Raw genomic sequence first — 26,158 nt, 5'->3', positions numbered from 1 at the left:
GCCGGGCACCAAATAATTTAAGGCCTCTGACTGAGTTGGGTAGATGCCTGGACACACATTGGTGCAAAAATGAAATAAAATGATCACATACACCTACATCTGCTGAGTGTATTCAATGCGAATTAACCATTAAAACCACATTGTCGCCATCTGACGGAAACTTCATATGTCTAAATATTTTTTCATATTAATGGTCAGTCACCACATGGTCTGTTATTTTTACAAATTATGAACACTTGAGAAGCAAATCTATACATTTTTTTGGGCATGTCAACTGTCCGAGAAGTGTCGTAGTATTACTTCATCTTTTCTTGACTTGTGGGAGCCTCGCAGCGTTATGTTGCCTCAAGATTTAAAGTATGTATGACAGCGTATTAGGGCCACGTATACATATTTTTTTTAGTGGGTGGGGGCAATATTCTGAGAAAAATACTTGCAAATTTGCGATTTTATAGAGTAGCAAATGTGAGGGAAAAAAATCGTAAATTTGCGTTTTTATAAAGCGGTAAATTTGCGGTTTTATAAAGTGGCAAATTTGCGAGAAAAAAAAATCAGAAACTTATGATAAATACACATAGCGTAGCTATAGTCTAATCTGAGGATTCATTATCATTATAAAATCTCAAATTTGCCACTTAATAAAGTGGCAAATTGGAGTTTTTTTCTCAGATATTGCCCTCACCCTCTAAATTAAATATTTGTACATGGCTCGAATATGCCATCATAAGTATGTGTGTTTAAAAAAAAAAAAAAAAGGAAAATATTTCGGCGAGATATATTTGAGTAGTCTTATTTTATTCAAAATCAATAGCTGTAATGGTTGGAATTGCAATTGTTTTCTACCTAATGCCTTATATATATTTTTTTCATCACTCATGGCTCTCAGATGTTTCAACCAGAGTTTGGCTAAATGATGTAACAGTTATTTTGTCTTTAACAATCTAATAAATGAAAGCTTAGTAAGTTAGCATTTTTAATTGTATTTTATTATTTATAGATAGCAATATATGGTATAATCCAAGCAAGATCAAGATGGATTATTTTTCCTCCTGAATTGTTTTTCATGACACGATGATTCCGCCCGGCAGCAACAATATATAAATTGACCTAATCTGTTGTCAGATTTGTTAAGGAACAGTAGAATGCTCCCAAACAGATGGATTTTTTTTTTATCACCCCCTTCCCCCCCTTCCAAGCCATTGGAGTCTTGAGGGGAGTTTTGCATGTTTGGATGGAAGGATAAATTGTAGGTTGGGGATAAAAACGTAGCAGGGGTTGCGTGAGTAGATGGTGCATGGGGTGGATAAATGGGGGATTGGAATTACCCACGGCTCCTTATCTAGCTGTGGATTTTGTGTGTAGCCGTGCATCTGCAGTGCATGCGCCGGGCCATTTGTGCGTGACAGCATTTTTCATGTATTTGCTGCACCCATCTCGAAAAAGCCTTGAACTCTGTGCATTGGCTCGTGCACGATCTCTGTATGTGCAAGAACGATAGGACGCTATGGCATCTTCCCATGGCTTGTCCATCTTTTGTGTGTGTGTGATGGGAAACACACGCGGGTTGAATGTCTCGGCCCCTGGTGGTACTTCCAAAGCCCTTTAGCTGAGGCAGAGAAGTAGAGAGGAATGCAGGATGGCTGTAGTGATGGGGTGGGTCAGGGAGGAGGAAGGATTGGCATTTCAATATCTTGAGAGGATTACTGGCTCTGCTTAGATGGCTGGTCCCCGCGGAGTTACACGGGCCTGCGAGACGGACGAATAAAGGCGAAGGGGAAGAGGGAGCGCTTGAATATAGAATGCCTTCTGGGTGCAGAGGTAAAAAGGGGCTGAGGGATAAGGTGTTAGCGCAGACGCCCGTAGATGCAGTGCGGACAATAGCAACCTTTGTCTGAACTATGTGTCATTGTGGTGCTTGAGGACAGGAAATACAACAGGGAACTCGTTGAGTGTGAGTCAATGTGGAGGGGTTAGCATGGAAAGGTATCGGTAGCTCTACTTCCAATCCTTACAAAATTCTGCTCTTTTGGTGATTCTGAAAACAAAAAACAAACAAAAAGAAGTCAGCAGGTTTGTTCTAGAATTATCTATTCGTGTTCTCGAGTGCCATCACCCAAAAAATTAGAACAGCTCCCTCTGTAGAAATGTTTGAATCTCTACTTAACTCATTTGCTCCCCAAAACATATGTATACGTTTTTTGTTTTTTTGTTTTTTTAATGCTAGAGCATACAGGAGGCTTTGTTTCAGCCTCTGAACTGAAGAAAAAACTAAAAGCAATTACAGTTAATACACAAACGGCCAGCAGGTGGCAGCAGAGTATAAGATCGAGCAGGGTCAAGTTGTAAAGATAGTTAGTGTAGTTAACATTGTTCATAGGCTTCAAAATCATGAACCATAAACCACCAGAAAAATGAGCAAAAAACATATTAAAATAAACTGATTAAAAAAAAAATCCTAAGTTTTAAAAATGGATGCATTACCAAGACAAAGAAAATCACTTCAAAATGAGTTTAACTCTTGTCTAAAGAAGCGCACAGACAAGAGCTGAATGTGTTTACTGATAATTATTTTATCACACATACATTTACATCATGCAGTCAATAACTTTTTTTTTTTTAAACAATAAAAAAAAAAAAGAAGAAGAAGAAAGAAAAAAATGGAAAATCGTAACAAAATGCCAGAAGAAAACAAACAAACGGGAAATACCCAAAATATTTTTTTAAATTAATGACAAAAAATAGCAAATAAGCAAATCCACAGGTGCCAAACGGGGAGTATGCAGGGGTCTACTGTCGTTTTAGGTTGTAATATCACCATTCACCACTAGATGGTAGACTTAGTTGCGCACACAGTGGGTCTTATACTGCCTTAAATTACGCGAGTAGGCCTAAGAATTATATCGCGGCTTTGTAATGATATGCATGACAAATATCGTACCTCAATAATAATTTTTTGAGTGAGTTGATTTTTTTTGTGAAATTTGAAAAATTTGTTATTTTACTGTTTAGCAGTTTTATACCGTCCTTGAATAGTCATTTTTATGCAAGCGAGACCTTTGCTCTGGGAAAAAGTAATAGTGTGTGGTTGGTTGAAACCCTTTGTTCTTTAATCATGTATTATGAAAAATTTAATATATTAGGACCACGTATTTTGTCCATATTTAAAAAAAAAAAAAAAAAAAAAAATTGTCATACATCAGGTTAGAAAGTGCACGGTTCTATGTGGGCAGTTATGTAAAATTGGCAGTTATGAAAAATTGTGGCCCCTCCCGCATTTAAGTTGCCCATCCCTGCATGTTTTTACGCTGAATGCCCTTCGTGAGGCTACCCACCCATGTCTGTGTTATCCGTGGGACCCGCTGTCGGTGAGCATTGGGGAAGTGACCTGGAATTGAACCTCTGCCATCTGCGCAAAAGTCTCATCTAAAGATGGTAGATAAAAATTATTTCAAACATGTCAATATATTGTAGGTTAAATTACTCTCACTCGTAACCCGTAATACATTAATTGGATGTCATCCAATTATTGTGCAACAGTAACTATTGTTGTCACCATAAATGGTAGCCTAACTGCTGGGCAGATGCGCTAACTACTCGTTAACAGTTCTGCCAGTCTGAATTTAATCCAGGAGAAGGAGCTGAATGTGACTCTAACTCAACATAATGTTTTTTTTGTTTTTGTTTTTCAACCACCAATTGATTTGTGAGTGTATGCCTATATGAATATTTATAAGTTTGCAAATAATAATCTGGCTGGGATCAATTCTGTCGGACTTTTTGACATTGCTTTTTTGTCTGAATGACAGTGACTTTGCTGTCAATAAACACAACTTTGCTTTACTTTATCAAGTTCCCAATAGCTTTTTTTTCCCCCCATCCACTTTCACACCTCTCTACCTTTTTCTCCGCTCTCCGACTTCAGCACTCTGCATGGAGGCATTTGAATCCTTTTTTTGCCTCCTTAATTAGAAGTGATGGGAAGGTGAGGCTTCAGCAGGCACTAAATGAATAGAGTCATCAAGCTACTTTTCAGGACTATAACACAGCCACTTAAGATGCTTTGTCACTCTGTGATGGGAATTTTAATTGCTTACCTCTTGGCCTATAATTGGAGTCTATGAAGAGGCACTCGGAATCTTTAGCCATGTGTGCTCTGGATATGGATTTTTTTTCTTTTTTGTACTGTTGTCGTGGAAAGTGTGATTGCCACTTTGATATCCAGACAAAGCTTGGGGGAAGGTGACCACACAATACTGTATATATAATTCAGGGTTGAAGGGCAGACTTCAATGCAATCTGAGCTCCTCTCGACGGATAAAGGGTAAAAACACACGACAAAATAACTCCCAAAGGGCAGAATAATCATAAAACTTGAGAATTTTTCACAGGTCGTATGTTCTCTGTATAGTACCTTGTAAGGTGCCTCTGTTAAAATAGCCTCTGTTGAGTCCTGCTGTGTAAAACAGTGAGCAATCTGCATAGAGATGCCGAGGTCTTACAGACTGGCAGCCAAATTCTTCATGATCCAACCTGGGAGGTTGGTGACAGACTAATTAGCTCGTCGGGCGAATAGCTACACTTTCCCCGCACACACAGGCAGGCAAGCATGAGCACGTACACAAAATCACTTTGCCATTCTTTGACATCACCTTCACGATATGAAATTCTAATGATCATATCCAGCTCATTAACTCATTCACTCCCTTTTCAGTGAAGCAACCCCCTTCGCTCCCGACTGTTTTACTGGATTTTGACTGGGATTTTGACTGGGATTTTGACTGGGATTTTGACTGGGATTTTGCCAGGCTCACAGAATATTGTGTTCTATTGGTATAAAAACATGGAACCTGCCAAAAGAAAGATTAGAATCTCTTCTTTCATCAGGAAAAAAAAAGTATTTTTTTATCTTTCCGTTTTGCAGCAATTAGCATTAGAGTTTTATCATTATTCACAAGCCTGATGAAAACACTGGCTAAAAGAGCTTGTTGCAACATGGCTGATCTCTTATACTCTGCTGCCACCTGCTGGCCATTTTTTGTAATAACTACCATTTATTTTAGTGACCTCTTCAGGTCAGAAGCTGCATCATAACCTTCTGTATGCTTTAGCATGAAAAAAAACTTTGTATACGTTTTGGGGAGCAAATGTTAATTAGTGTGATTTATCAGTAAAATTATATTTTTTCAATACGATCTAGGAGTAGGAGGATGATGATCCCAGACCGAAATACAATACTTAAAACAAGGAACTAATACGTGACTTATTGTAGACTAGAATTAACATGAGATTTGTAAATTGTCGAAACGCAAGTGCATGAGATGGGTTCATTGAAAACTGGGACCACAATATGCATTGTCAGTGATCATTAAAACTGGTCAGAGGCAAGGAACTGATTGACAGACACATGGGGAAAGGGCAAGTCTGACAAGGTGCCGGGGAGACTAATGATCAGAGAGGAGCTACATTGCTAAGAGACAGGCAAGGGCATACTATTCTATTCTACTATTATATATATATATATATATATATATATATATATATATATATATATATATATATATATATAGTTTTTTTGTTTTTGTTAAAAGTAAAGAGGCATCCAAACCAAACATAAATTTAAATAGAATCTAATTACAGTTAGAACTTAGCTGCTGGCCAGTCTCTTTATGCACCTTATTTATGTATCGTACTTGGACGCTGCCCATGATGTGTTGGTCAAACACAATGGGCATTACTCCATCAAAGTAACATTTAGTTCAGGGGTTTCAAAAACTCAATTTGTGTAGGGGGGCTGCTGGAGATAGTTTGGCTTCATCAAGTACTGTATTCCATAAAAATGTGTTCACGTACAGGGAATCTTCGAGAAGAAGGTGAAAAAGCCAGAGACATGCACTAGCTAAGCAGAAACAATGGGGACAAAATGGCGGATGAGGGACAAAATGGGCGGACAAGGCGAGGCCGTCGTAAAGTTGAAACGTCGCAGTTCAAGTGCGTCGTAACTCGAGGACTCCCTGCCTGTATTATATATATATGTATATATATATATATATTTTTTTTTTTTAAAGTACAACTTATCTAATCTTCTCAATCTTTATTAACAGTTCAGAACGTTAACGGCAATAATGGTTCCTCAGAATGTGAATAACCTCCCTTATACTTTGCATATTCCTCAACATGTCAAGTTGAGTAATGACGTCTGAATTGGCCTGTTATTTCTTGAAATGGGCAGATTTGGAAAAAAACTTAAATATCAAGTACGAGGCCGCAAAACATCATCATGCTGGCCGTGAATGGCAGGTTTGATATCACTGATTTAGTGGTAGTCGATATTATGTCTAATCTAACAATAAAGCACTGCAGACAACTCATTTACATTAGCACCAACTATGCAAACCAGGTGACTAGGCTGGTCCAAAAATGAAAATTGACCATGGAAACATGTCATCACGAGTTGCCATGACGACAGTGCTGATTACGCTCTTATCTGAAACAAATATACCCTCAAAATGAAGCTTTTATTTAAAAAGCTGTCATTCCAAATTAAAAGAGATCTTTGTCATCCTCATGATCAGTTGGCAATTGGCTCTTTGTCTTACTAGCTTGTTTGCGCGCTGTTCTCGTCCTGCTCCCGGCCACCCGCCCACTGACTGACACTTTTAATTAGGCCGTCACTGAGACTCTTTTTCCTTGTCGCGCTAATAGACACCCTCTTCTTTCCCTTACACACATAAACCTAATCTGAGACACACGCATGCACTATTTGGTGAGTCAAATTGGAGCAATATGTAACCGTATAGTTTAGAGGAAAATGTCCAGGTGTGGCTCTTTCAGATAGACTTGTCCAAAATAGGTGAGTGTGTGTGCGTATGTGGGTGTGTGCTTTAATATCCTCCCTCCCCGCCTTTTTCTTATACTGGTATGAACAATAATAACCACTGAAGATTTCTATCAGCTCACCTCCGCCTCCCTACCCTCCCTCCCTCGAATTGTCTGCTGCTGAACTTTTTTTTATTATTATTTTGAGACTAGAAAAAAAAAGTATATCTTTGCATTTGAGCATGAAGACAGTTGAATGTTGATTGGTTAGGATGTGTCAAAGCAGGCCTTGAAAGCAGCATGCCCTGCAGCAGGACACTCGCAATGATATCATTGGCAACGGCATCATTTTGGAAGCAATACCAGGCATGAAGATGCTCATCTCTGATAAAGGTGTTTTTCATAGCTGTGCAACTGTGAATATTTGGATTTTTTTTTTTTTTTACGTATAATAATTAGACCCCGCCCAAAGACAGCTGGGATAGGCACAAGGGTATTTTGGTTCGGAAAATGATGGTGAAAATACCTGCTCATATGCTTATAAATATTAAATTGCATGTCCCTATCCGATCATCCCGTGTTGCAGGCATTTTCTATACCTCTAAAGATGGAATAACTGTAAAATGGATTGTTTAAAGTTTGAGGTTAAAACATCATTGATTTGAGTTGACCACTCAATTTGCGTCAGATAGTACAGTACTCAACAGGACACTCATTATAAAAAAAACTAAAAACGTTTCAATTCTTTTTTTTCTTCTTCTTCTATGTGGAGCAGTATTACAAATTGATGACTTTGTTTAAGGAACCATTTTTGAATTTTATTTTATTTAATGTTTTTGCTTATTAATCCCAATATAACAATATAACACATTTATTTTTTACATAATCAACAGCTTTGATTTCTTAAATTCACATAGGTGTATAGCAGCAACTGTTTTTTGTTTTTGTTTAGTTTTTTGGTCTAAAAATAAAAGCTAAATTGATTTTTAAAAATATATAATTGACTGTAATTTTGAGAATAATGACTGTACAACCTTGAGAAGTCAAAATCAAAACTCAGGACTGTATTGTAAAAACAAACAAATAACATTAGATTCTGTGACTCGTTTAGTCCGGTTCTGATTCTGTTTAGCGAGAGTACTGATACTTATTTCAAAATTGTTCAAAGTTTGATGTTCTCCGTTTTAATATGGAGGACCAAAACTGCCAACATTTAAAATAAATAAATGTATGAATAAAATAAATTAAAATAAAATAAAATAAATGGATAAATAGATAAATAAAAAATGAAAATAAAAATAGATATAAAAATATAATTCAAAAATTAAATACAAAAAATATAAATGAAAATAAAAACAACAACATATACAGTATGTATATATATATATATATATATATATATATATATATATATATATATATATATATATATATATATATATATATATATATATATATAAAATAAATACAAACACAAAAAACGAGATTATTGATGTTTTATTTATTTATGGGGGATTTTGTCTATATTTTTGTTTGTATTTAATTTTTGAATTATATTTTTGTATCCATTATTATTTTCACTTTCATTTATTTACTTATTTTGTCATTTTTGGTCCTCCATAGCGGTAGGCATAATCTGTAATCACATCTGTAAGTGATGCTTAAACGGCCGTTGTTTTCACTTTTATTTTTTTATTTATTTCTTCATTAATTAAATTTTTGCAGTTTTGGTCCTCCGTACTTTAATGGCCATACGGCTATGAAAAGTGGACTCAACCAGCCAAGCTCTTAATTCCGGGGTTAAACACCTTGTTGATTGATTGATTGATATTTAATTCTGTTTTTATTTTTGAATTTATTTTTACTTTTATTTATTTATTTACTTATGTTTTATTTAATTATGTATTTATTTATTTATGTGTTTTTTGTTTTTATTTCCATTAGTATTTGTTTTTTGTATTTAATTTTTGAATGACATATATTTTTTCCTTTATTATTTTCACTTTTAGTTATTTATTTGTTTATTTATTCATGTATTTATTACATTTTGGCAGTTTTGGTCCTCCATACTTTAATGGCCATACGCCTATGAAAAGTGGACTCAATCAACCAAGTACTTAATTCCGGTGTTACACGCGCTAGCCATGTCAATCTTGGGTTAGTTTAGCAATTAGCATGGCTTCTCTGTCTTTCTTGAGCATCCCTTCATGAGAACGATATTTGTCTTATCTCCTATCTTATTCGCTGCTACGAAAGTGATGACTGAACTTGGAGCAACTTTGCGACCTGTTTAGAAAGCAGTAGCCAGCCGCAGCTCGTTGCTAGTTAGCTGGTGTAACGTAAGTAGCGCAAAGCTACTTGAGCCTCAACCTGTGATTGGTGCGTTTACGGCACGTTCGTCCAATTCAGCTAAGTATAGTGGGATCGTTGATGCTCAGTTTTTGCTATTCAACGTGTTTTGATGAAATGCAAAAATATAGTCTCACAAAATTGCTTATTTTGAGCCTTGTGGTCTGAAACAGTATTCCTCAATGTTGATAAATACACAAGTTTTTAACCTATTGATCAGCATTTACCATAGATGAAGTCAGGGCTAATTAGCCAGGGATGTCAATTTCAAACTTGAGTGCAAAATAAACAAACTGCACATCCCAAATGCACACTCAATTTGAATGTTGGACTTTTGAGAAATTCTTGCAGCATATGGTCCACCCAAAAGCTCCAGGGAGTGCCAAATCTAAGAAACTAAATGTTCCCACTTCTCCACTGTCACTCACATAAATTGTTGCACCATCCGTTTAACTAAGGTAGAAGCCGGTGGGGCTGCGCCCAGTGGGAATGGCTTTCCTGCTTTTTCAGTTAACCCTGAACATAAAACATCCCTTACAGATAGGCCCGTCTTTATTACCTCATTCTATCTAGACTACCGCTCCCATTTTGTCTCTTCAATATGCATGCAGTGGCTCATTGCGTAGGTGCATCGTAGCATGTAAAGTTGCAATTGCAGCATAGGTGGTGGGAAGGGGAACAATGAAACACCCTCCTGACAAGATGGATGCTATCTCAGATGAGAAACAAATTGGCCTACTGAGAATCACTTTTAAAAAAATGAAGACGCACATACTGTACGAAATGAGAAGATACTGTACATAAAAATATGATATATACAGTGTTGCCACAAAAAAGTAACTTAGTTACTTTACTGATTACTTGATTTTAAGAGTAACTAGATTACATGATACTTTAATAGTTACATTCAACAAATAGTGACAACCCATCTTAACATAAGGGCATTCGGTTTTGCCACTTAATTGGAAGTGTGGCATTTCAAGGGATACTTGACTCACTGAGCCATTTTCAGCAGTAAAAAGTTTTTTTTTTTGTCCAGAATTAATTTGAAATTTTTATATTTTTCTTGTACAATTAATAACTTTAAAAACAGTTTTTTTTCCCACTTGCTGTCTGTCGATTGAAGATGACATCAGCTGAGCTGAGGATTTATTCTGGGTTTGGTCATCAAACTGAGCCGTGATTGGTCGTTACCGACTTCCTCAGCACCAGTTATCTTCAGACGATAGCAAGTGGAAAAAAATAGTATTTTAAGGTATTAATTGTACATGAAAAAATAATGAAGTTACCAAATTCATTCGGAAAAAAAATATTTACTTTTTGCTGCTAAAAATGGCTCAATGAGTCAAGCATTCTTTTAAAAATAGTTTGTTTTTAATGAAAATAAAGACAACTCTTTTGACATAACATAATTAGATTTTTTTTTAAATTTATATATATATATATTGTATGGATTTCACTAAACATAGATGGGCCACTTAAAAAATAAATAAATAAATAAAAGGAGCCTTTCTAGACCACTTTATAATTTTAATTAAATCTAAAACAAAGCTTTTTTTTAACTTTACATACAACATTGTTAAATTGTTAATGTGAAATCACTAGAACTGTCAAACGATTAATTTTTTAAATCAGATTAATCATATTTTAGAGGGAAAAAAGGCACTTTTATCAAAATATTTTGCCAGCCAAATTTAAAGAGCGCCTGTTATGTGTTAATTTAATGTTTAATGTTATGAGGACGTCTTCAAAAAAATGTATCCACTGCACACACGTGTCCTCCTCTTTTTCTCATCAGTTAATTACTTGCATAATTTAAAATGAAAAAAAAACATACCCCAATAGTTTGACATGAACAAATATTCTAAATGTGATTTATTGAATGTTTTACTCTAATGTATGTAGTTGTGTTTATTTCTGAAACACAACCTGTGCTACCTTTAACGTAACCATCCGCTGTCTGATAAATGATCATCTTCGGTCAAAATTATTAGTGTGATTAATCTGCGTTAATAAATGATTAATGCGATCATTTTTTGTGATTGATTAATTAGTTAACGCTTTAACTTTGACAGCACTAAAAATCACTCAACATTTATGTAGTTGGGGGAGGATCCCTTCCATCCTACATTTATAATGTACATTGGTTGTAAATATAAGGACAATTTGGGAACTTCTTACAATTTGAGGATCAGAAACCGGATGCTACTCACTTTAATGCTGATGTTACTTGCATGTAGAAGCAAATATATGTTTAAAGTAGGGGTGTCAAAAGTAGTGCATTAATTTAAAGTTCCTTTAACGCCACTATTTTTTTTAACGCGCGATTAATGACCAACCCTTACTTGGAAAGTCTGTACTGGGGGAATTCCAGTCAAAAAGCAAAAGACTAGTCCACGTCAAAATGTAGCAGTAATGTAATAAAAATGCATATATTTGTGGAGACAAGGGTCAAGTTGTATTTTACAATTTTAAAAATGTTCAGAATTTCACAAGTTACTTCATGTTTAAAGATTAGATATCTCTTAATATGAAAAAAAAGCACTGAATTGTCAACAACGTTTTACAAATGCAATTATGCCATCTAGTGGCAGAAAAATGACCTCAACGGAAATCAATATCACACTCTTTTTTTTTTACAGTACAGTACATATTTTTAATTTTAATTCAATTTTATGAATTATTATGAAATTACTGTATCAATGACTAAAAGATGCAGATATATTTTTATTTGTTTAACATTTTTTTCCACTTTTATGTTAACAAGAGTATGAAAATTTTGAGAGAGAAAAACATTTACAGCAGATATGAAATCTGTGATTAATTGTGAGTTAACTATTGAAGTTATGGGATTAATCACAATTCACTGAATATATAGGTAAAGGTTAATTGAGAAATCTGCTACTTCTACTGTGTGGCCGCTGTTGCCACCGGTTGGTAGAGCAGGTTCAGCATCTGTCTCCTTTGATAATAAAACAGCGACGCCAGTTGTGCAACCGCTGTCTTTGTACGCACGGCTGCAAAAGCCTGAAGCAGCAGCTGCCATTTTGTGCCAAAGTCAATTCATGGCTTTACCTGCCATCGAGTCCCGCGCCGGAGCCGCCACATAACCCCCAGTGTCTGCATAATGAGAGGCCTGTACTGGGGCTGTGCATCACGAAGCAGCTTTGAATTGAAATTCATAAGAGTCTTTCAGGAAACTGGCTTTTCAGTCACACTCCACCAGTACGGAAGGCAAAGTTAAAACCGGCTGCATTCCTGTGCCAACGCGCGCGTGTTGCGAATACTGATTTTTAACTAGGATCCATAATTAAGGGAATGTAAACTTCTATCATACCTGTTTTAGTGATTGAATTTGCATTTATCCCGTGTCTGCCTGAAATAGGCATCTCATTTAAAGGCAGCCGCCATGCTTCAAAATCACACCAAAATCTCCTGCTTCTCTACATTGTGCCAAACTTCACCTATTATGCGTCATCTATTCTCCCCCGTCTCTTTCTCATCATCGTTCCCCTTTGAAGTCTGCCAGCCTTGTCTGTATCGATGATTGGGACGTACACTGCAAAGCTTTCAAAGAAGCCATTTTGTGGAGCTGTATGTCTTTCTGACAATTGCCTATCAGTGTCTCCTCGATGTTGTTGCTGTTCTGTGATGACTTGCAACGCTAAGCTAAGAAAGCTTCTCCCCTAAGGCCGCCAAATTGCATGTCAAACTCATTCTGTGTCTGTCAGTTTTCATGTGGCAGTGAAAATAAACTTTTCGATGACCCAGTGCCGAAAGACAATGTAATTCTCGCTTCTGACTAGGGATAGGCCGATAATCGGGGCGCCGATATTGGGCCTTTTGTTGGTATCGGCCTTTTTTTTCAAATCTGACGGCCAAATATAAAGTAAATCTAAATGCATTATTATTTCAGGGAGCTATTTATTTCAATTTTCAGTTAACTTTATAAGACATGCTACTGACCCCGGGGAAGCTTCTGAACCTTTTGTTGTTGTCATCAAAACTAAGAAATGATGAAAGTGTAAGATTTCAGGAATTTTTTAATTTTGGGGGGGGAAATACTGTATAAAACTATAGAGAGCTATGGTATTTACTCGCTTAAGTTTCCATTTAACTTTTTTAAGCTGTACTGATAACCTTGGGAGCTCCCTGAACATTTTGTTAGAAATATAAAAGAATGTCAATTTTAGATTAAAAAATAATAATATTTTTTTTAATCATGTTTGAAGACATTACAACAGGCAAGATCGTCATTTGTATTTTTTTAAAAATTTGGACGCCACCATTATTTAGGAGAGAATAATTAGTTACATTAATCCATTTATGAAAAAAGAACAGAGTTACCTAACGCTGTTAGTTTAAACGACGTTATTCCCAACAGTGCTTCTGACATCTGGTGTGGCAACGTATTGCTCAAATTTGATTGCCTGAAATAAAATTTTTACACATAGAGATTAATTGTGGTGCACATTTTCATTACTAATGTCTACATGTATCTACAATGATACTCCATGTCTTTAAAGAGGCCGTTATGGATTTTACATGGTGCGCACAATTGTTAGTTGAATCCATGATGCTTCAAAAATGCAGACCCTGCACAGTGGATAGAGACCCCTTATTTTCAGGCAGGTGATTGTGGGTGCACATCTATAGTGAAATCATCCAAATGTGTTCTTTGGTGCTGAGATTGAGCTCTAATGTGTTCTGGGATTTGGGGGCAAGCACCACTCTTATGCATAATTCAGCACGAAGCAAGCAAAAAAGTGCAAACAACAGTCTGCAGTTAAAGGTGAGGTGAGCAGATTTACTCTACGTTTTTGATTTAGTGTATTAAGTTGAGGTTTTCCGCCGTTTGGAGTCTCAGGAGTTTTGTTCGTTTCTGTCCACTTGTTTCGTTATGAAAATCTTTGATTTTCTCACATTGCAGTCATTCTTACTATTATTAATTAAAAGCACATAATTTTAAATATATATATATATATATATATATATATATATATATATATATATTGTTTTACTGTATTTTGACAGATTTTACAAGGCCCACAAAATATTGTGTTTTATTGAAATTAAAATATGAACCTACCAAAGAAAGATTAGAGTCTCTTCTTTCATCAGAAAAAAAAAAATCTTTTTGCAACATGGCCCTGGTTGATCTCTTATACTCTGCTGACACCTGCTGGCCGTTTTTTTTTTTTGTAATAACTACCATTGCTTCAACCATTCAAAGCCTTCTGTATGCTCTAGCATTAAAAAAAAACATAAAATACTTTTTGGGGAGCAAATGAGTTAATAACGTAAATTTAGACATATGGATTTTTTTTTTTTTTCGTTGCCTCAATTGACTGTTATCTTGAATCATATAAAGGGGGAGTATAATAGTGCTTCAGACATTTTCTGTTTGTGGACGTGAAGTATTTGTCTCTTGAGTGAGTGACAGGTCGAACATATTGAAGTGTGGCGGTTGCCATCAACAAAATAGATGAAATGTTGGTTAAAGGTCAGGTGAAAAGATGAGCTGCAAAAAGGACAGCACCAAGAAAGAAGGGGAGTTCACTTTTAAGGTCGCTGATGGGAGCACCAGAAAGGACAGATGACAAAGAAATTGTGTCCATGGGAGAAAAAAATAGAGAAAACAACAAGAAGTAACTTTACTGTCAAAGAAAAGTGGGAAATAATAATAACTTTGTTTATTAAATGTAATTTATTGGGGGGGGGGGGGAGAAAACCATAACGCTGCTCCTAATCTCACAAATCTTGCCAAACATAATTCACTTATGTCCACCCCCATTATTATTAGCATAATTTTGAGTGACAGCACAATTTACTAACTACTTCAATAAAAAATGTATAATTAGCCCTTGAGTGGGTAGTAATACTTGAGTGTTGCCTGTTAAAAACAACAACAAAAAAACAGCGTTGTGCATCCATGCCATGACCATTACGCATCTGGTGCAAGTTCCCAATAAGCGAAGTGCGCATCTCTGCAGCGCGGTGCATTATGGGTAGGCCGGCTGGTAGCCTGCTACCAACTTGTCATTGAAAACTAATGGAGTCTAACGGGGGAAGCGCTGATTTGGACCATTTCAACCATTGGAAAGTTGATGGTTTTTTATCGAATCAAAAACGTTATAAACACGTTCTATTTTAAATATTAGAATGCTCCCAAAGATGTATTTATACGTTTTTATGTTTTTTTTATGCTACAGCATACAGAAGCCAATTTCTGAACTGAAGAGAATGCGTGAAGTAATGGTAGTTATTACAAAAATGGCCAGAAGGTGGCAACAGGGTATAAGAGATCAACCAGGGCCATGTTGCAAAAGGCTCTTTTCCCTACTGTTTTAAACAGATTCGTGAATAATGATGAAACTTATCTATATTCTACTGCTAATTGCTGCTTTCCTGATGAAAGAAGAGACTCTAATCTTTCTTTTGGTAGTTTCCATCTCTTTATAGCAATAGAACACAATATTCTGCGGACCTTGCAAAATCTGTCAAAATCCAGTAAAACAGTTAGGAGCGAAGGGGCTTGCTTCAGTGAAAATGGCTGCAAGTGAATGAGTTAAGAACTAAAGCAAGAGAAATCGTTAATAAGATGACAATTTTGAAATCAGTGTCTACTTGAGATTCTTGATATTCATTTACGTGATATGTTCACAAATCAGACCTTGAAACAGACAGCAGAAAGTGGAGGAAAACATTCTTGCTTCTGAAACTGAAATATCTGAATTCACGAGGCATTATGAAGAGAAATGTTCCTATTTGAGCTGTAAATAGTTTATTTGCATAGCTAAACAAGCGCTTTCAGTGGAATTCATTAGTAGTAGTAGTAGCTGTCAGGTGTGTCGCACCCATGGGGGATGTGGGTGTCGCAACCACCTACTTTTTCACTACTTGTACCCAAAACGCCAGAAAATGGACGGTGGGCCGCAAATGGTAACTTGCATTACTCAATTGGCTGCCGTTGACACTCATCATAATTTATAATATAAAATATTTACATTACATTCTATGTAATGTATTGTCTAGTTTTATTTATAATGTTTTATTATTTACAAATTTTTTATGTTGTTTGGACCAGGACGTCAAACTTATTTTAGCCTCCCCCGTTAATGCTGCAGTCACATTTGCACATATTCAACATGTAGCCTATTGTATTTCTATCTAAATTTGGAAGAGGCCTAATTCCGATTTGATGATATTAGATTTAACGTGTATTTTTTTTCTGTTTTTGCTGCCATGAATTATATCAGAATTGTGTCAAAATGTACTTGGTCAGTCGTCATTTTCAACTGGCAATCATAAATTAATACATAAACAAGGGATTAATTTGTAGAATAAAAGTTTTTTTAATGCAATACAAAAAAATTATGTATTTATTTATTTTTAAATCAACCTTAGGCTCAGATAGAAAGTAGAAAATGGAAACATGTGCCGCAGGACTGATTGCCAATTGAAATTGTTAATAATGAATGGTGGACAGATTTTTCAACAATGTAATATGCATGCAGCCAAAGAGATGAGTAATCTGTCTGTATGACTTTCACTTTGCCTCTCACAGATTGAGTCAGAAAAAGTTATTGTGGTTAGAATAATGGAGAGACTTGGAGAGCGAGAAAAAAATGGCTGTTTGAATTTGGGAGAGTCTCCATCCTTTAGTCTCATGTCGATGCCAACTTGTCACTCAATCCATATCTACATTGATCTATTGTCAGTCTCAACGTGCTTCAGTCCCCCAACACACACACACACACACACACACTGTTACAAGGTCTCTTGAATGACTAATCCATTACTACTGTCCTGCTCCTTTTTCTTCCTTCTCCCTAATGTAGAATATTGGCGGACTCTCCCATCTGTCCTTAAATATAAAACGCTTTTTCTTTCAAATCTGAACTGAAAATACTGTCGGGTTGCTGAATAAATCAATAGCCGTTTTTGAAAGGAGAAAAAAAAGACCTTTGTTACACTGTGATGCTGTAACTGCGGGAGCAAAAGTGTCCTAATGTCCTTGACAAATATAAAGCTATTGAAAGTGTCGTACGTGTGGAAGACGACCAGAGTTCTCCGATCCAAAACTGACTTTCTATTCTTCTCTCCTCGCACGTTCTATTTGTATAGCTTCATCTCTGATCAGTGAGCTACGAGCTGAGAAGATTGAGGAAAAGAGTATCACCTTGGTGTGGAGGCAACCTTCATCCCCAAATCGAAGCCGGACGGAATATGAAGTCAAATACTACGAGAAGGTAAACCCAGGTTTTAAATGGTCAACAAAACGGAATGTTCAGTGGACCAACTGAGCCCAAAATGTGATGTTGAACATCATGGAATTTGACCTAAAATGTCATGGACAATTTGGAATCTGAACATGAACACAAAGTTACTTATGTATGAATTGCACCTTTTTTACTTTTTTGACTAATATTACCTCTTTGACTGCCAGACGTTTTCAGAAACGGGATGTCGCCAGTGCCAGCCGATTTAAGCATTTAGACTGATCTTTCAAGGTCCACAGAAAATGTTGTATTTGGACTATGGAAACACACATACTACCAAATGAAAGATTGAACTCTCATCTTTCATCAGAAAAAAAAGTTTGTTTCTACCTTATTCCGTTCTTCAGTAATCAACAATAGAAAATGGTTAGTTTCACCGAAATGCTCTGTTTTGAAACAAAAAGCGGAGAAAAAGAGCTTTTTGTTAAACGATGTTATTTCATGCACTCTAGTGAATTCTACACTTCTTTTTGTCCATGAATGATGCCACAAACACCTAAATAGTGCTTTACTTCTGTAATACACCACCATCAACAATGAAAAAGTGTTTTTGGATTGCAAAATATGTTTATTTCCATTCAACAGTGTAACAATTTGACAAAACAATTTCGCAAACTATTTACAAATGTGTGCAACTGTGGTACTATTTACAATTATGTGGATGTTTCAAATACAGTTTTTCTTTTTGTAACGCTCTCCTGCGTGCAAGGAGAGGGACCAGGATTTGCACAACAGATTACTTTTGATTGTCCCTTTCGCGTGCAGACGTTACACTTTCTTGACGGCCTTTTTTTCCGGGGAATAGCAAGTAGCAGACTGTACCCACTCCTCCGATGAATATGCATTGGACTCGGGGCACTCTTCGTCGTCCGATTGAACGTCCGCCTGAGCGTGCTCCGCGTTTTCCGGTGTTAGCATCGCTAGCCCGTGAACCTTTATGACATCGTCATAGCCGCCGCGTCAGCGCTTCCAACTTCGGCGTCAACCTCGGAGTCACCATCATCATCATCGATGATGATCATCGTCGTCATCAATTTGCTCTTTAGCGTTGGTCGATGCCTTTCGTCTTTGAAAAAAATTCCCAAGTGTGAGCTGCTTGCAACCGCCATTGTTCGCTTTAGCTCCGCCTCACGTCTTCTACTGCCGCGTCAACGCTTCCAACCTCGGAGTCACCATCATCATCATCGATGATGATCATCGTCGTCATCAATGTGCTCTTTAGCGTTGGTCGATGCTTTTCGTCTTTGAAAAAAAAGCTCGAGCGTGAGCTGCTTGCAAACCGGTCGACATGTTCTCTTCTCTTCCCTTCCCCAGCCATTGTCCCCTCTAGCTCCGCCTCACGTCTTCTACTGACGCCTACCCAATCTTGTCAAAAGAGAGTCATCGCTGCCCTCTAGGGGCCAAAAATAGTCATTAGGCTCACTAGACCTGCTTGAAACTTTCACCACAGCTGGGCAAGGCTTTACTCCACCCGTTTCAAAAAAAAAGAAAATGGGTGGACGTCTTTTAACGTCTTTGGCGCTCCTCCGTAGGTTTTTGCAGAACGTCATTTAACGTCTTTGGCAGTAAAAGAGTTAATGATAACATTTAACTAAAGCATTACGTTTACAATATTTACAAATACAAGCACTTAAGTAAGAACAAATGAAAATATGCTATTTGTTAGTAGTGTACAAAATATTTATAGCTAGCATCAGATAAACATGTTTGCTAATGCATCAATAACACTAGCTGGCTAGCATCAGGGGCTAAAGCCAAACTGTGGCAGGGTGTTTACCTTCTGGACCTGGATTTGCCACCTCTGCCTTTTATTATAAACACAGTCAAATATTATACATTTATGTCAAATCTTACATTTGAGACTAACAAACATCCACAAATAAATTACATTGACAGTTTGTACCCATTGTGACACCCAAATCCACAGATTTTCAGTCCGGGCACTATGCTAGCTTCTTAGCGTCAATCATGCTGAGTCATACCTGAGGTACAGAAAATCATCAAGTCTCAACTATAAATCTCAAGCCTTAGCCTTCACATTTCAAGCAAGTCAGAAGTTACTGTGGCAAAAATCAAGTCAGTCATGTACACACAAAATTTCAAGCAAGTCGAGTCGGCTCGTCAGTTGGGTGATCTACATCGAAAATTAAGTCAAACAATTTTGCTCAGTCAAACAAAGTCAGATAAACTTGAATGATAAAACTTCTTTTACTGATCGTAACACAAAAAAAGTACCGGTACTTTATATTTTACTTAAAAAATAAACGAACGCCTGAGATTCAAGCTACTCTGATTTTAACATTTACAATACTAAACTTCTGTTTGCATGTACTGTTTACAGCTACCAATGTACAGTATGTAACACAGATACTATGATGATAAATGTATGCATAACCGACATGAAGTTTAGTTAATGTTTGACCAGCTTTAGCTTAGCTAGCCTTTGAAGCTAACTACGTACGTCTGTGGGTTTCATAGTAAAGAATGAAGTTAGACGTTGTCCCTTTTCTTAGCTTGTTGATTTGTGAACCTTGTATGTTGCCATTCTACTTGGTATTTGAAGACTCGAGTCAAGTCATGTGACTCGAGTCCCCCACCTGCGCCTAGCGGTAGCTGTCAAAAACACAGATGAGCTAAATGTTTGTCTGATGTGAAATTCAGGGTTAATTTAACGATGTTAATGGCCAGATAATCATCAGCAAGATGAAACATATATATTTTTAAAGGTATTTTAATAAGGTCCAGTCATGTGGATAACCACTGTACTTTTAATGATCACACTCATTCAACGCGGATTCTCACCAGACAGTCTTCACAGTAAATCTGCCATGCTTGTTTGTAAACCCACAGCTGTCGGGCTACCACCATGTTCATACGGTGTATTTTCAAGCAACACTACATTTTTGGTTATGTCTGTCATGCTCACATAACCCCTTTCACACCTCCTTCTCTTCTGTATATGTGGCCATATGTATTAAAATATGCTTCCTGTATTGCCACATGGAAAAGGAGTGGGCCAGCTTAGACGCGCAAAAAGTGAGGAGATCACATAAGGCGGTGAGGATTTGGTAAGATTGAGATGCCAGAGGTAGAGAACAAGTTAGATAACATATTAGACGGGTAATAGATTAGGTGAAGATGACATGGCTTAGTGTTTCCAAGAGCATGGTGCTGGAGAGAATTGAAGGAAGAAGCTTTGGGAGGGTGGTAGATAAAAGCAAGGGTGCCGGGGAGAGATAGAAAATAACTGAGTCGGACAGGAACATTGTTGCAAAGCCATGAAATGAAAAGGCAATACAATTACACAGCAACAAAGAGCCTGTAGAAGTGTTTTTTAAAAATAGTATTGCTTTGGAGGTGTGGTATCATTTTTCTTCTCTTATTAAGGTCTTGCGTCACACCGTGGGCCAACATAACAGCCAAAAATATTGCTAAACATTTGTTCCCACTTATGTTTTAACGTAATAAATACACGCAGCAGTGAGTGGTATCCCCCCTCCTATCAAGAGTTTGAGAACGCTTATATTTTTTAAAGCAATTTTCCTCCTCATATGCTGTCCTATTTCTGGACTAAAAAGTGATACCTAGCATTCTATGCATTTATGTTTACTCACAATTGGCTACACAAGCGTCAGTGACAGTTGGAGTCATTATGCCTAAGTACACGTAAAGATAAAATGATGACTACCAATGCAGTGATGGCAAACAAATCGCTGGCAAATGACAAAAACACAAAACATCACACTAGAGCAATTAAGGTAATGTATGTTTGTATAAGTCATTCTCACAAAGTGAGACACATTAACAACATATACTCTGAGGACACAACATTAGGTGCACCTGCACAATCTAATGAGCGCTACAGTTTATCATCCATCCATCCATTTTCTTAACCGCGTATTCCTCACAAGGGTTGCGGGGGTTTTGGACCCGATCCCAGCCGGCTTCGGACAGTAGGTGTGGTACACCCTGAACTGGTTGCCAGCCAATCGCAGGGCACACAGAGACGAACAACATTCCACATTCTCAATCACACCTGGGGACAATTTAGAGTGTTCAATTAACCTGGCATGCATGTCTTTGGAATGTGGGAGGAGACCGGAGTACCCGGAGAAAACCCTCACAGGCACGGGGAAAACATGCAAACTCCACCCAAGAAATGCTCAATCTTGACAGATATATCTGCAAATATGTTGTTCTTTGTCAGAGGGTTTAAGAGTTGAGAAACATAAATTTGAATCTTCAACATTTTGGGGTGACAAAACACTTGTTGTATGTACTTGTACAAGAAAGTATATATTTTTAGCATGGGTCTTCTACTAGAGGTCTGGGAGCTTAAGGCTTCTGCGCAGGATATGAGCTCTTTCCAATATTACACTCTTTTTATGTTCTTTTTTCTGGATGTTGCTATCATTCGGGATTGCTACATGTATCACGACATGAGCTGTCTTCTGATGTTTATCCACCACCACTATGCCAGGCTGGTCGCCTATCAGGAATTTGTCATCCTGGATCTGGAAGTCCCACAGGATCTTGGCCTGGTTGTTCTCAATCGTCTTTGGTGGTTTTTGCCATCTTGATTCTGGGACGTCTAGTCCATATTTGGTACAAATGTTCCAGTTCACTATTTCTGCTACCTGGTTTTCCTAATCCATGTATTAGTATTAGTCTTGCCTGTGATATAGACCCTACCACTACTATTACAACTACTGATCTTGTGTTTAGGGCCTGTTCTTGTGTTGCCGAGATTAGTGCTGCTTCAATCCAGCCTTTTCCAGGTACAAGTATGTTTTCTCCACGTCAGACACTTCTTCCATTTGTCCATGGTACTTCACATGTAGTACAGGGGCTTGTCTTTCAATCACAGTCCATCTGGCTCCTTCTCCTTACTGGGCTTTTGTTGCCTGAGGCATTCACTAAAGCAGTTTGTCGTGTGATTAGGTGTAGCTGTTGATAGCGTGGCTCTTATTTGTTCAGGTGACTATTGAGGATCTGCCTCACCCTCTTTAGGCATTTGGCAGTGGCTGCCCTTCGATGTATTTGCAGGGGCTTGTGTTTCAATCACAGTCCATCTGGCTCCTTCTCCTTGCTGGGCTTCTGTTGCCTGAGGCATTCACTGAGCAGGTCATTGTGTAATTAGGTGTAGCTGTTGATGGCGTGGATCTTATTCGTTCGGCTGACTATTGAGGATCTGCGTCACCTTCTTTAGGCATTTGGCCGTGGCTGCCCTTTGACCTATTTACCTGTGGAATTCCAAGGTAGTTGAATTGGGCAATTGAAATAAATTATTGTCTGCAACATTTTATTTAATTAAGATGCATCTACTTGTACTGTAATTTCAATATGTATTTTTATTTTTTTTGTCATAATGGGGCACATGCAACTTTGTCAAAGTCGCTTTGCGATGAACATGTCACACGCCGATCCAATCTATTTTTGTTTCTCTAATTGCATGTTCTGTCTCCACAGGAGCAAAAGGATCAAAGTTATTCTACTGTGAAGACATCCGCCACACGAATCAGTGTCAACAACCTCAAAGCCGGCACCACCTATGTTTTCCTGATTCGCCCCTTCACTACAACAGCGCCCTCCTCATCACTGTCCTCCTCCCCTCTGTCGTCCTCTACCTCCTCATCATCCTCCTCTGCTTATCCCTCCTCCTCTTCTTCTTCCTCCTCTTCTTCTTCCTCGTCGTCATCAACTTCTCCCATTGACTACGGCGCCTACAGCGCTCCCCTGGAACTGCAGACACTGGGAGAGTGTGAGTAGCCTTTTAACACCTCCTCGGCCTTGTCCTGTTCTCTTTCTCCACGCTCATACCTCTCAGCCGAGCACCTCCAGGCAGTGACTTAAGATGCGGGGGGTTATGCGGGCACACAGCCAGCCTAAACAATGAGCCGTGCTGCTAGAGTTAGAGTCAGCATTGTGACAGTGTTTGCGATAATGTGTGAAGATTCTACATTTTATCGGTGAGCTGTGAAACAGTTTGTCTTTGATAACACCTCAGAGTGTAGTTTTTACTCTGTGTGTGTGCTTTATGCCTTTAACTTCTAATGGGAATAACCATTTTTATATTCAGCTATGGGATTTTTAGTGCTGTGCAGCTTCACATTATACGCAGGGGCAAATTTACCTAAAAGCTGCTGCGCGCAGCCAGCATCTCCTACGTGCGGTCAAAAGACCAAATCTGGCATGGCTCATTTGTTCTTTTATTTTTGGCCAAACAGAATATTACACAAAAAGCAGTTGACCTTTTTGTGATTCGCAAGAGAGGTCTTAGTTTCACAGTAGCTTTATGGATGATGCCTATTCTTGCCGCGGGCGAGCTGAGAAGTGTCAAACAAGTGATGACCTCAGAAAGTTTTCAAGGCAACCAGAGTGTAACATCCTTGTTGCTACACAAGAAATGTAGCCAACAAATATCTCAAACTATAAACACTACTTGGCAATGCCACATATTATGTTTGCTGGAGTTAAGGCATGTGTGTGTGTTAGTGTTTTGATTGTCTGCAGGGTGTTGAACTGCAACACACTCAGAGATGTTTTTAACACGGTGTTTTCATTAAAATGACCATTAGCCCGTCTCGGTAGGCAAAATTTTAGAATTGCTAATGAGACCATTTGTGATTTTAATCAGATCAGTTTTCAAAATGTTCCCGCCATTTTTGACCATGAGCCGCCATTTTAAAAAATTCTAAAATTGTGAAATTTCAATTAAATGTATATCATTGTTACTATTTGCACATGTGTTTTTTCTATGTATTTGTTTGGGTTACAGTGATGTTTACGGTTGTTATTTATATAAAAAATGCTCATTGAATTTTCCTTTCAATTTTGCCGCCAATTTGAATTTCACGAAAATTGCAACATTTTGAAAAACAAAACAAAATTTTAGAATTGCTAATGAGACCATTTGTGATTTTAATCAGATCAGTTTTCAAAATGTTCCCGCCATTTTTGACCATGAGCCGCCATTTTAAAAAATTCTAAAATTGTGAAATTTCAATTAAATGTATATCATTGTTACTATTTGCACATGTGTTTTTTCTATGTATTTGTTTGGGTTACAGTGATGTTTACGGTTGTTATTTATATAAAAAATGCTCATTGAATTTTCCTTTCAATTTTGCCGCCAATTTGAATTTCACGAAAATTGCAACATTTTGACATAAGACATAAATAAATATTTGTTGGCATTTCACAATTCTCATAAAGCTTAGCCGGTTATATTTCATTTTCTATACACTCTCAAAAAAATTTTTTATTTACCACCAATTTTGCTTGTGAGCCGGCGTTCTGAAGTTCCTAAGAATAGTATACATTTCTCGGGTCGTCAGTGGTGTAGCTTGCTCACAATAATATAATTATCATGACTTACACAACAAACAATATTTAATGAACAATAAACAAAAAATGTGAAAAAACAGTCACTATTAGACCTCAATATTGTTTTAGTTCCAAAACTTGAAGTATTAGTCTCCATTTTTTGTGTTTTAACTTACTTTAAACTATCACCCTAGCTACTAAAACTAAACTAGATCATGCAGGTTAGTGTGTAACCGGCGGCGGCCACCCCGGGGGATCGAACCCACACCACGAGCAAGTCTCCAATGTATGAGCGCAAAGCGCTTCCATTGAGCCAGGACACTATTTGAAGAATTATTAATCCTGTCGTGACCCGCCCTACTCTGCTTCCGATTGGCTTATCAGTCATCATGCCTAAAGTTAGCCAATCTAATCAGCAAAGGCAGGGTGTCCCAGCTAATTAGAGGGTGGGCCATGGCTTCACAATCCATTCCATGAAGAACTACTAAGTATTTTTTGGGAGTAGTATTCCGGGTCTTTTAAATATGTGCATTTATGATTGCAAAATGTCAAATTTTCGGCCACATTGAGGCCCCTAAAAAGGTGATTCATTTGTCGTAAGACCCCTTGTTATCCCTAATGTTGCTGTTTTTTAGGGGTGTCAAAATGTATGTGTTAATTTTGAGTTAATTTTAAGTTCCTTTAATGGCACTATTTTTTTCACGCACAATTAATGAAGTTCACAAGTTCCTTCATGTTAAAGATTAAATAGCTTTTAATATGAAAAGAAAAATGCGCTGAGCTGTCATCAACGTCTTACAAATGCAATTATGCCATCTAGTGGCAGATAAATGACCTCAACACAAATCAATGTCACTCTCATTTTTTACAGTAGGCTACAGTACATCTTTGTAATTTTAATTACATTTGATGAATTATTATAAAATTGCTGTGTCAATTACTAAAAGATGCAGCCATATTTCCTTTAATTTTACATTTTTTCTACTTTTATGTTAACAAGAGTATGAAACTTAGGGGGGGAATTATTGTATATGTTGCTGTACATTTAGAACAGATATAAAATTTGCGATTAATCGTGAGTTAGCTATTGAAGTCATGCGAATAATTATGATTTAAAAAACACTGTTAAAAAAAAGTTTTTTAATTATTCTTTTTTTCTTTTCAATTTTCATCAGCTATCTATTTCAATTGCTTTTGCAGTGGCGCTGGCATCCAGTGAACAGAGTCCCGTGGTGATCATCGCTGTCGTGTCAGTGGCGGCGCTCGTCATGCTGCTGTCGATGGGAGTCGGACTGCACATCTGGAGGAGGTAAAGCGCTTTAAAGAGACGCACGCGCACACATACACGCAATTATTCATTCTCGATACGCAGCACATCCTTATGT

The 26,158-nt window shown here is 37.3% G+C and overlaps 1 protein-coding gene across 3 annotated transcripts in view; it reads left to right on the top strand.

Annotated features, from left to right (window-relative positions):
• epha10 (EPH receptor A10) overlaps window positions 1-26,158 on the top strand; it is a 437,494-nt gene that overhangs the window by 366,346 nt on the left and 44,990 nt on the right. For all 3 annotated transcript variants that reach the window (XM_077548084.1, XM_077548081.1, XM_077548083.1), the window contains 3 exons: window positions 17,293-17,417; window positions 22,917-23,208; window positions 25,974-26,082. In XM_077548084.1, the coding sequence (XP_077404210.1) occupies window positions 17,293-17,417; window positions 22,917-23,208; window positions 25,974-26,082 (526 nt within the window). The remainder of the gene's footprint in view (window positions 1-17,292; window positions 17,418-22,916; window positions 23,209-25,973; window positions 26,083-26,158) is intronic.

This window comes from Vanacampus margaritifer, chromosome 17, assembly GCF_051991255.1.
Source record: "Vanacampus margaritifer isolate UIUO_Vmar chromosome 17, RoL_Vmar_1.0, whole genome shotgun sequence".
In the NCBI taxonomy this organism is placed as follows: domain Eukaryota; kingdom Metazoa; phylum Chordata; class Actinopteri; order Syngnathiformes; family Syngnathidae; genus Vanacampus; species Vanacampus margaritifer.
The sequence above is the reverse complement of the archived record's forward strand: the minus strand, read 5'-3'. Positions and strand labels throughout refer to the sequence as shown.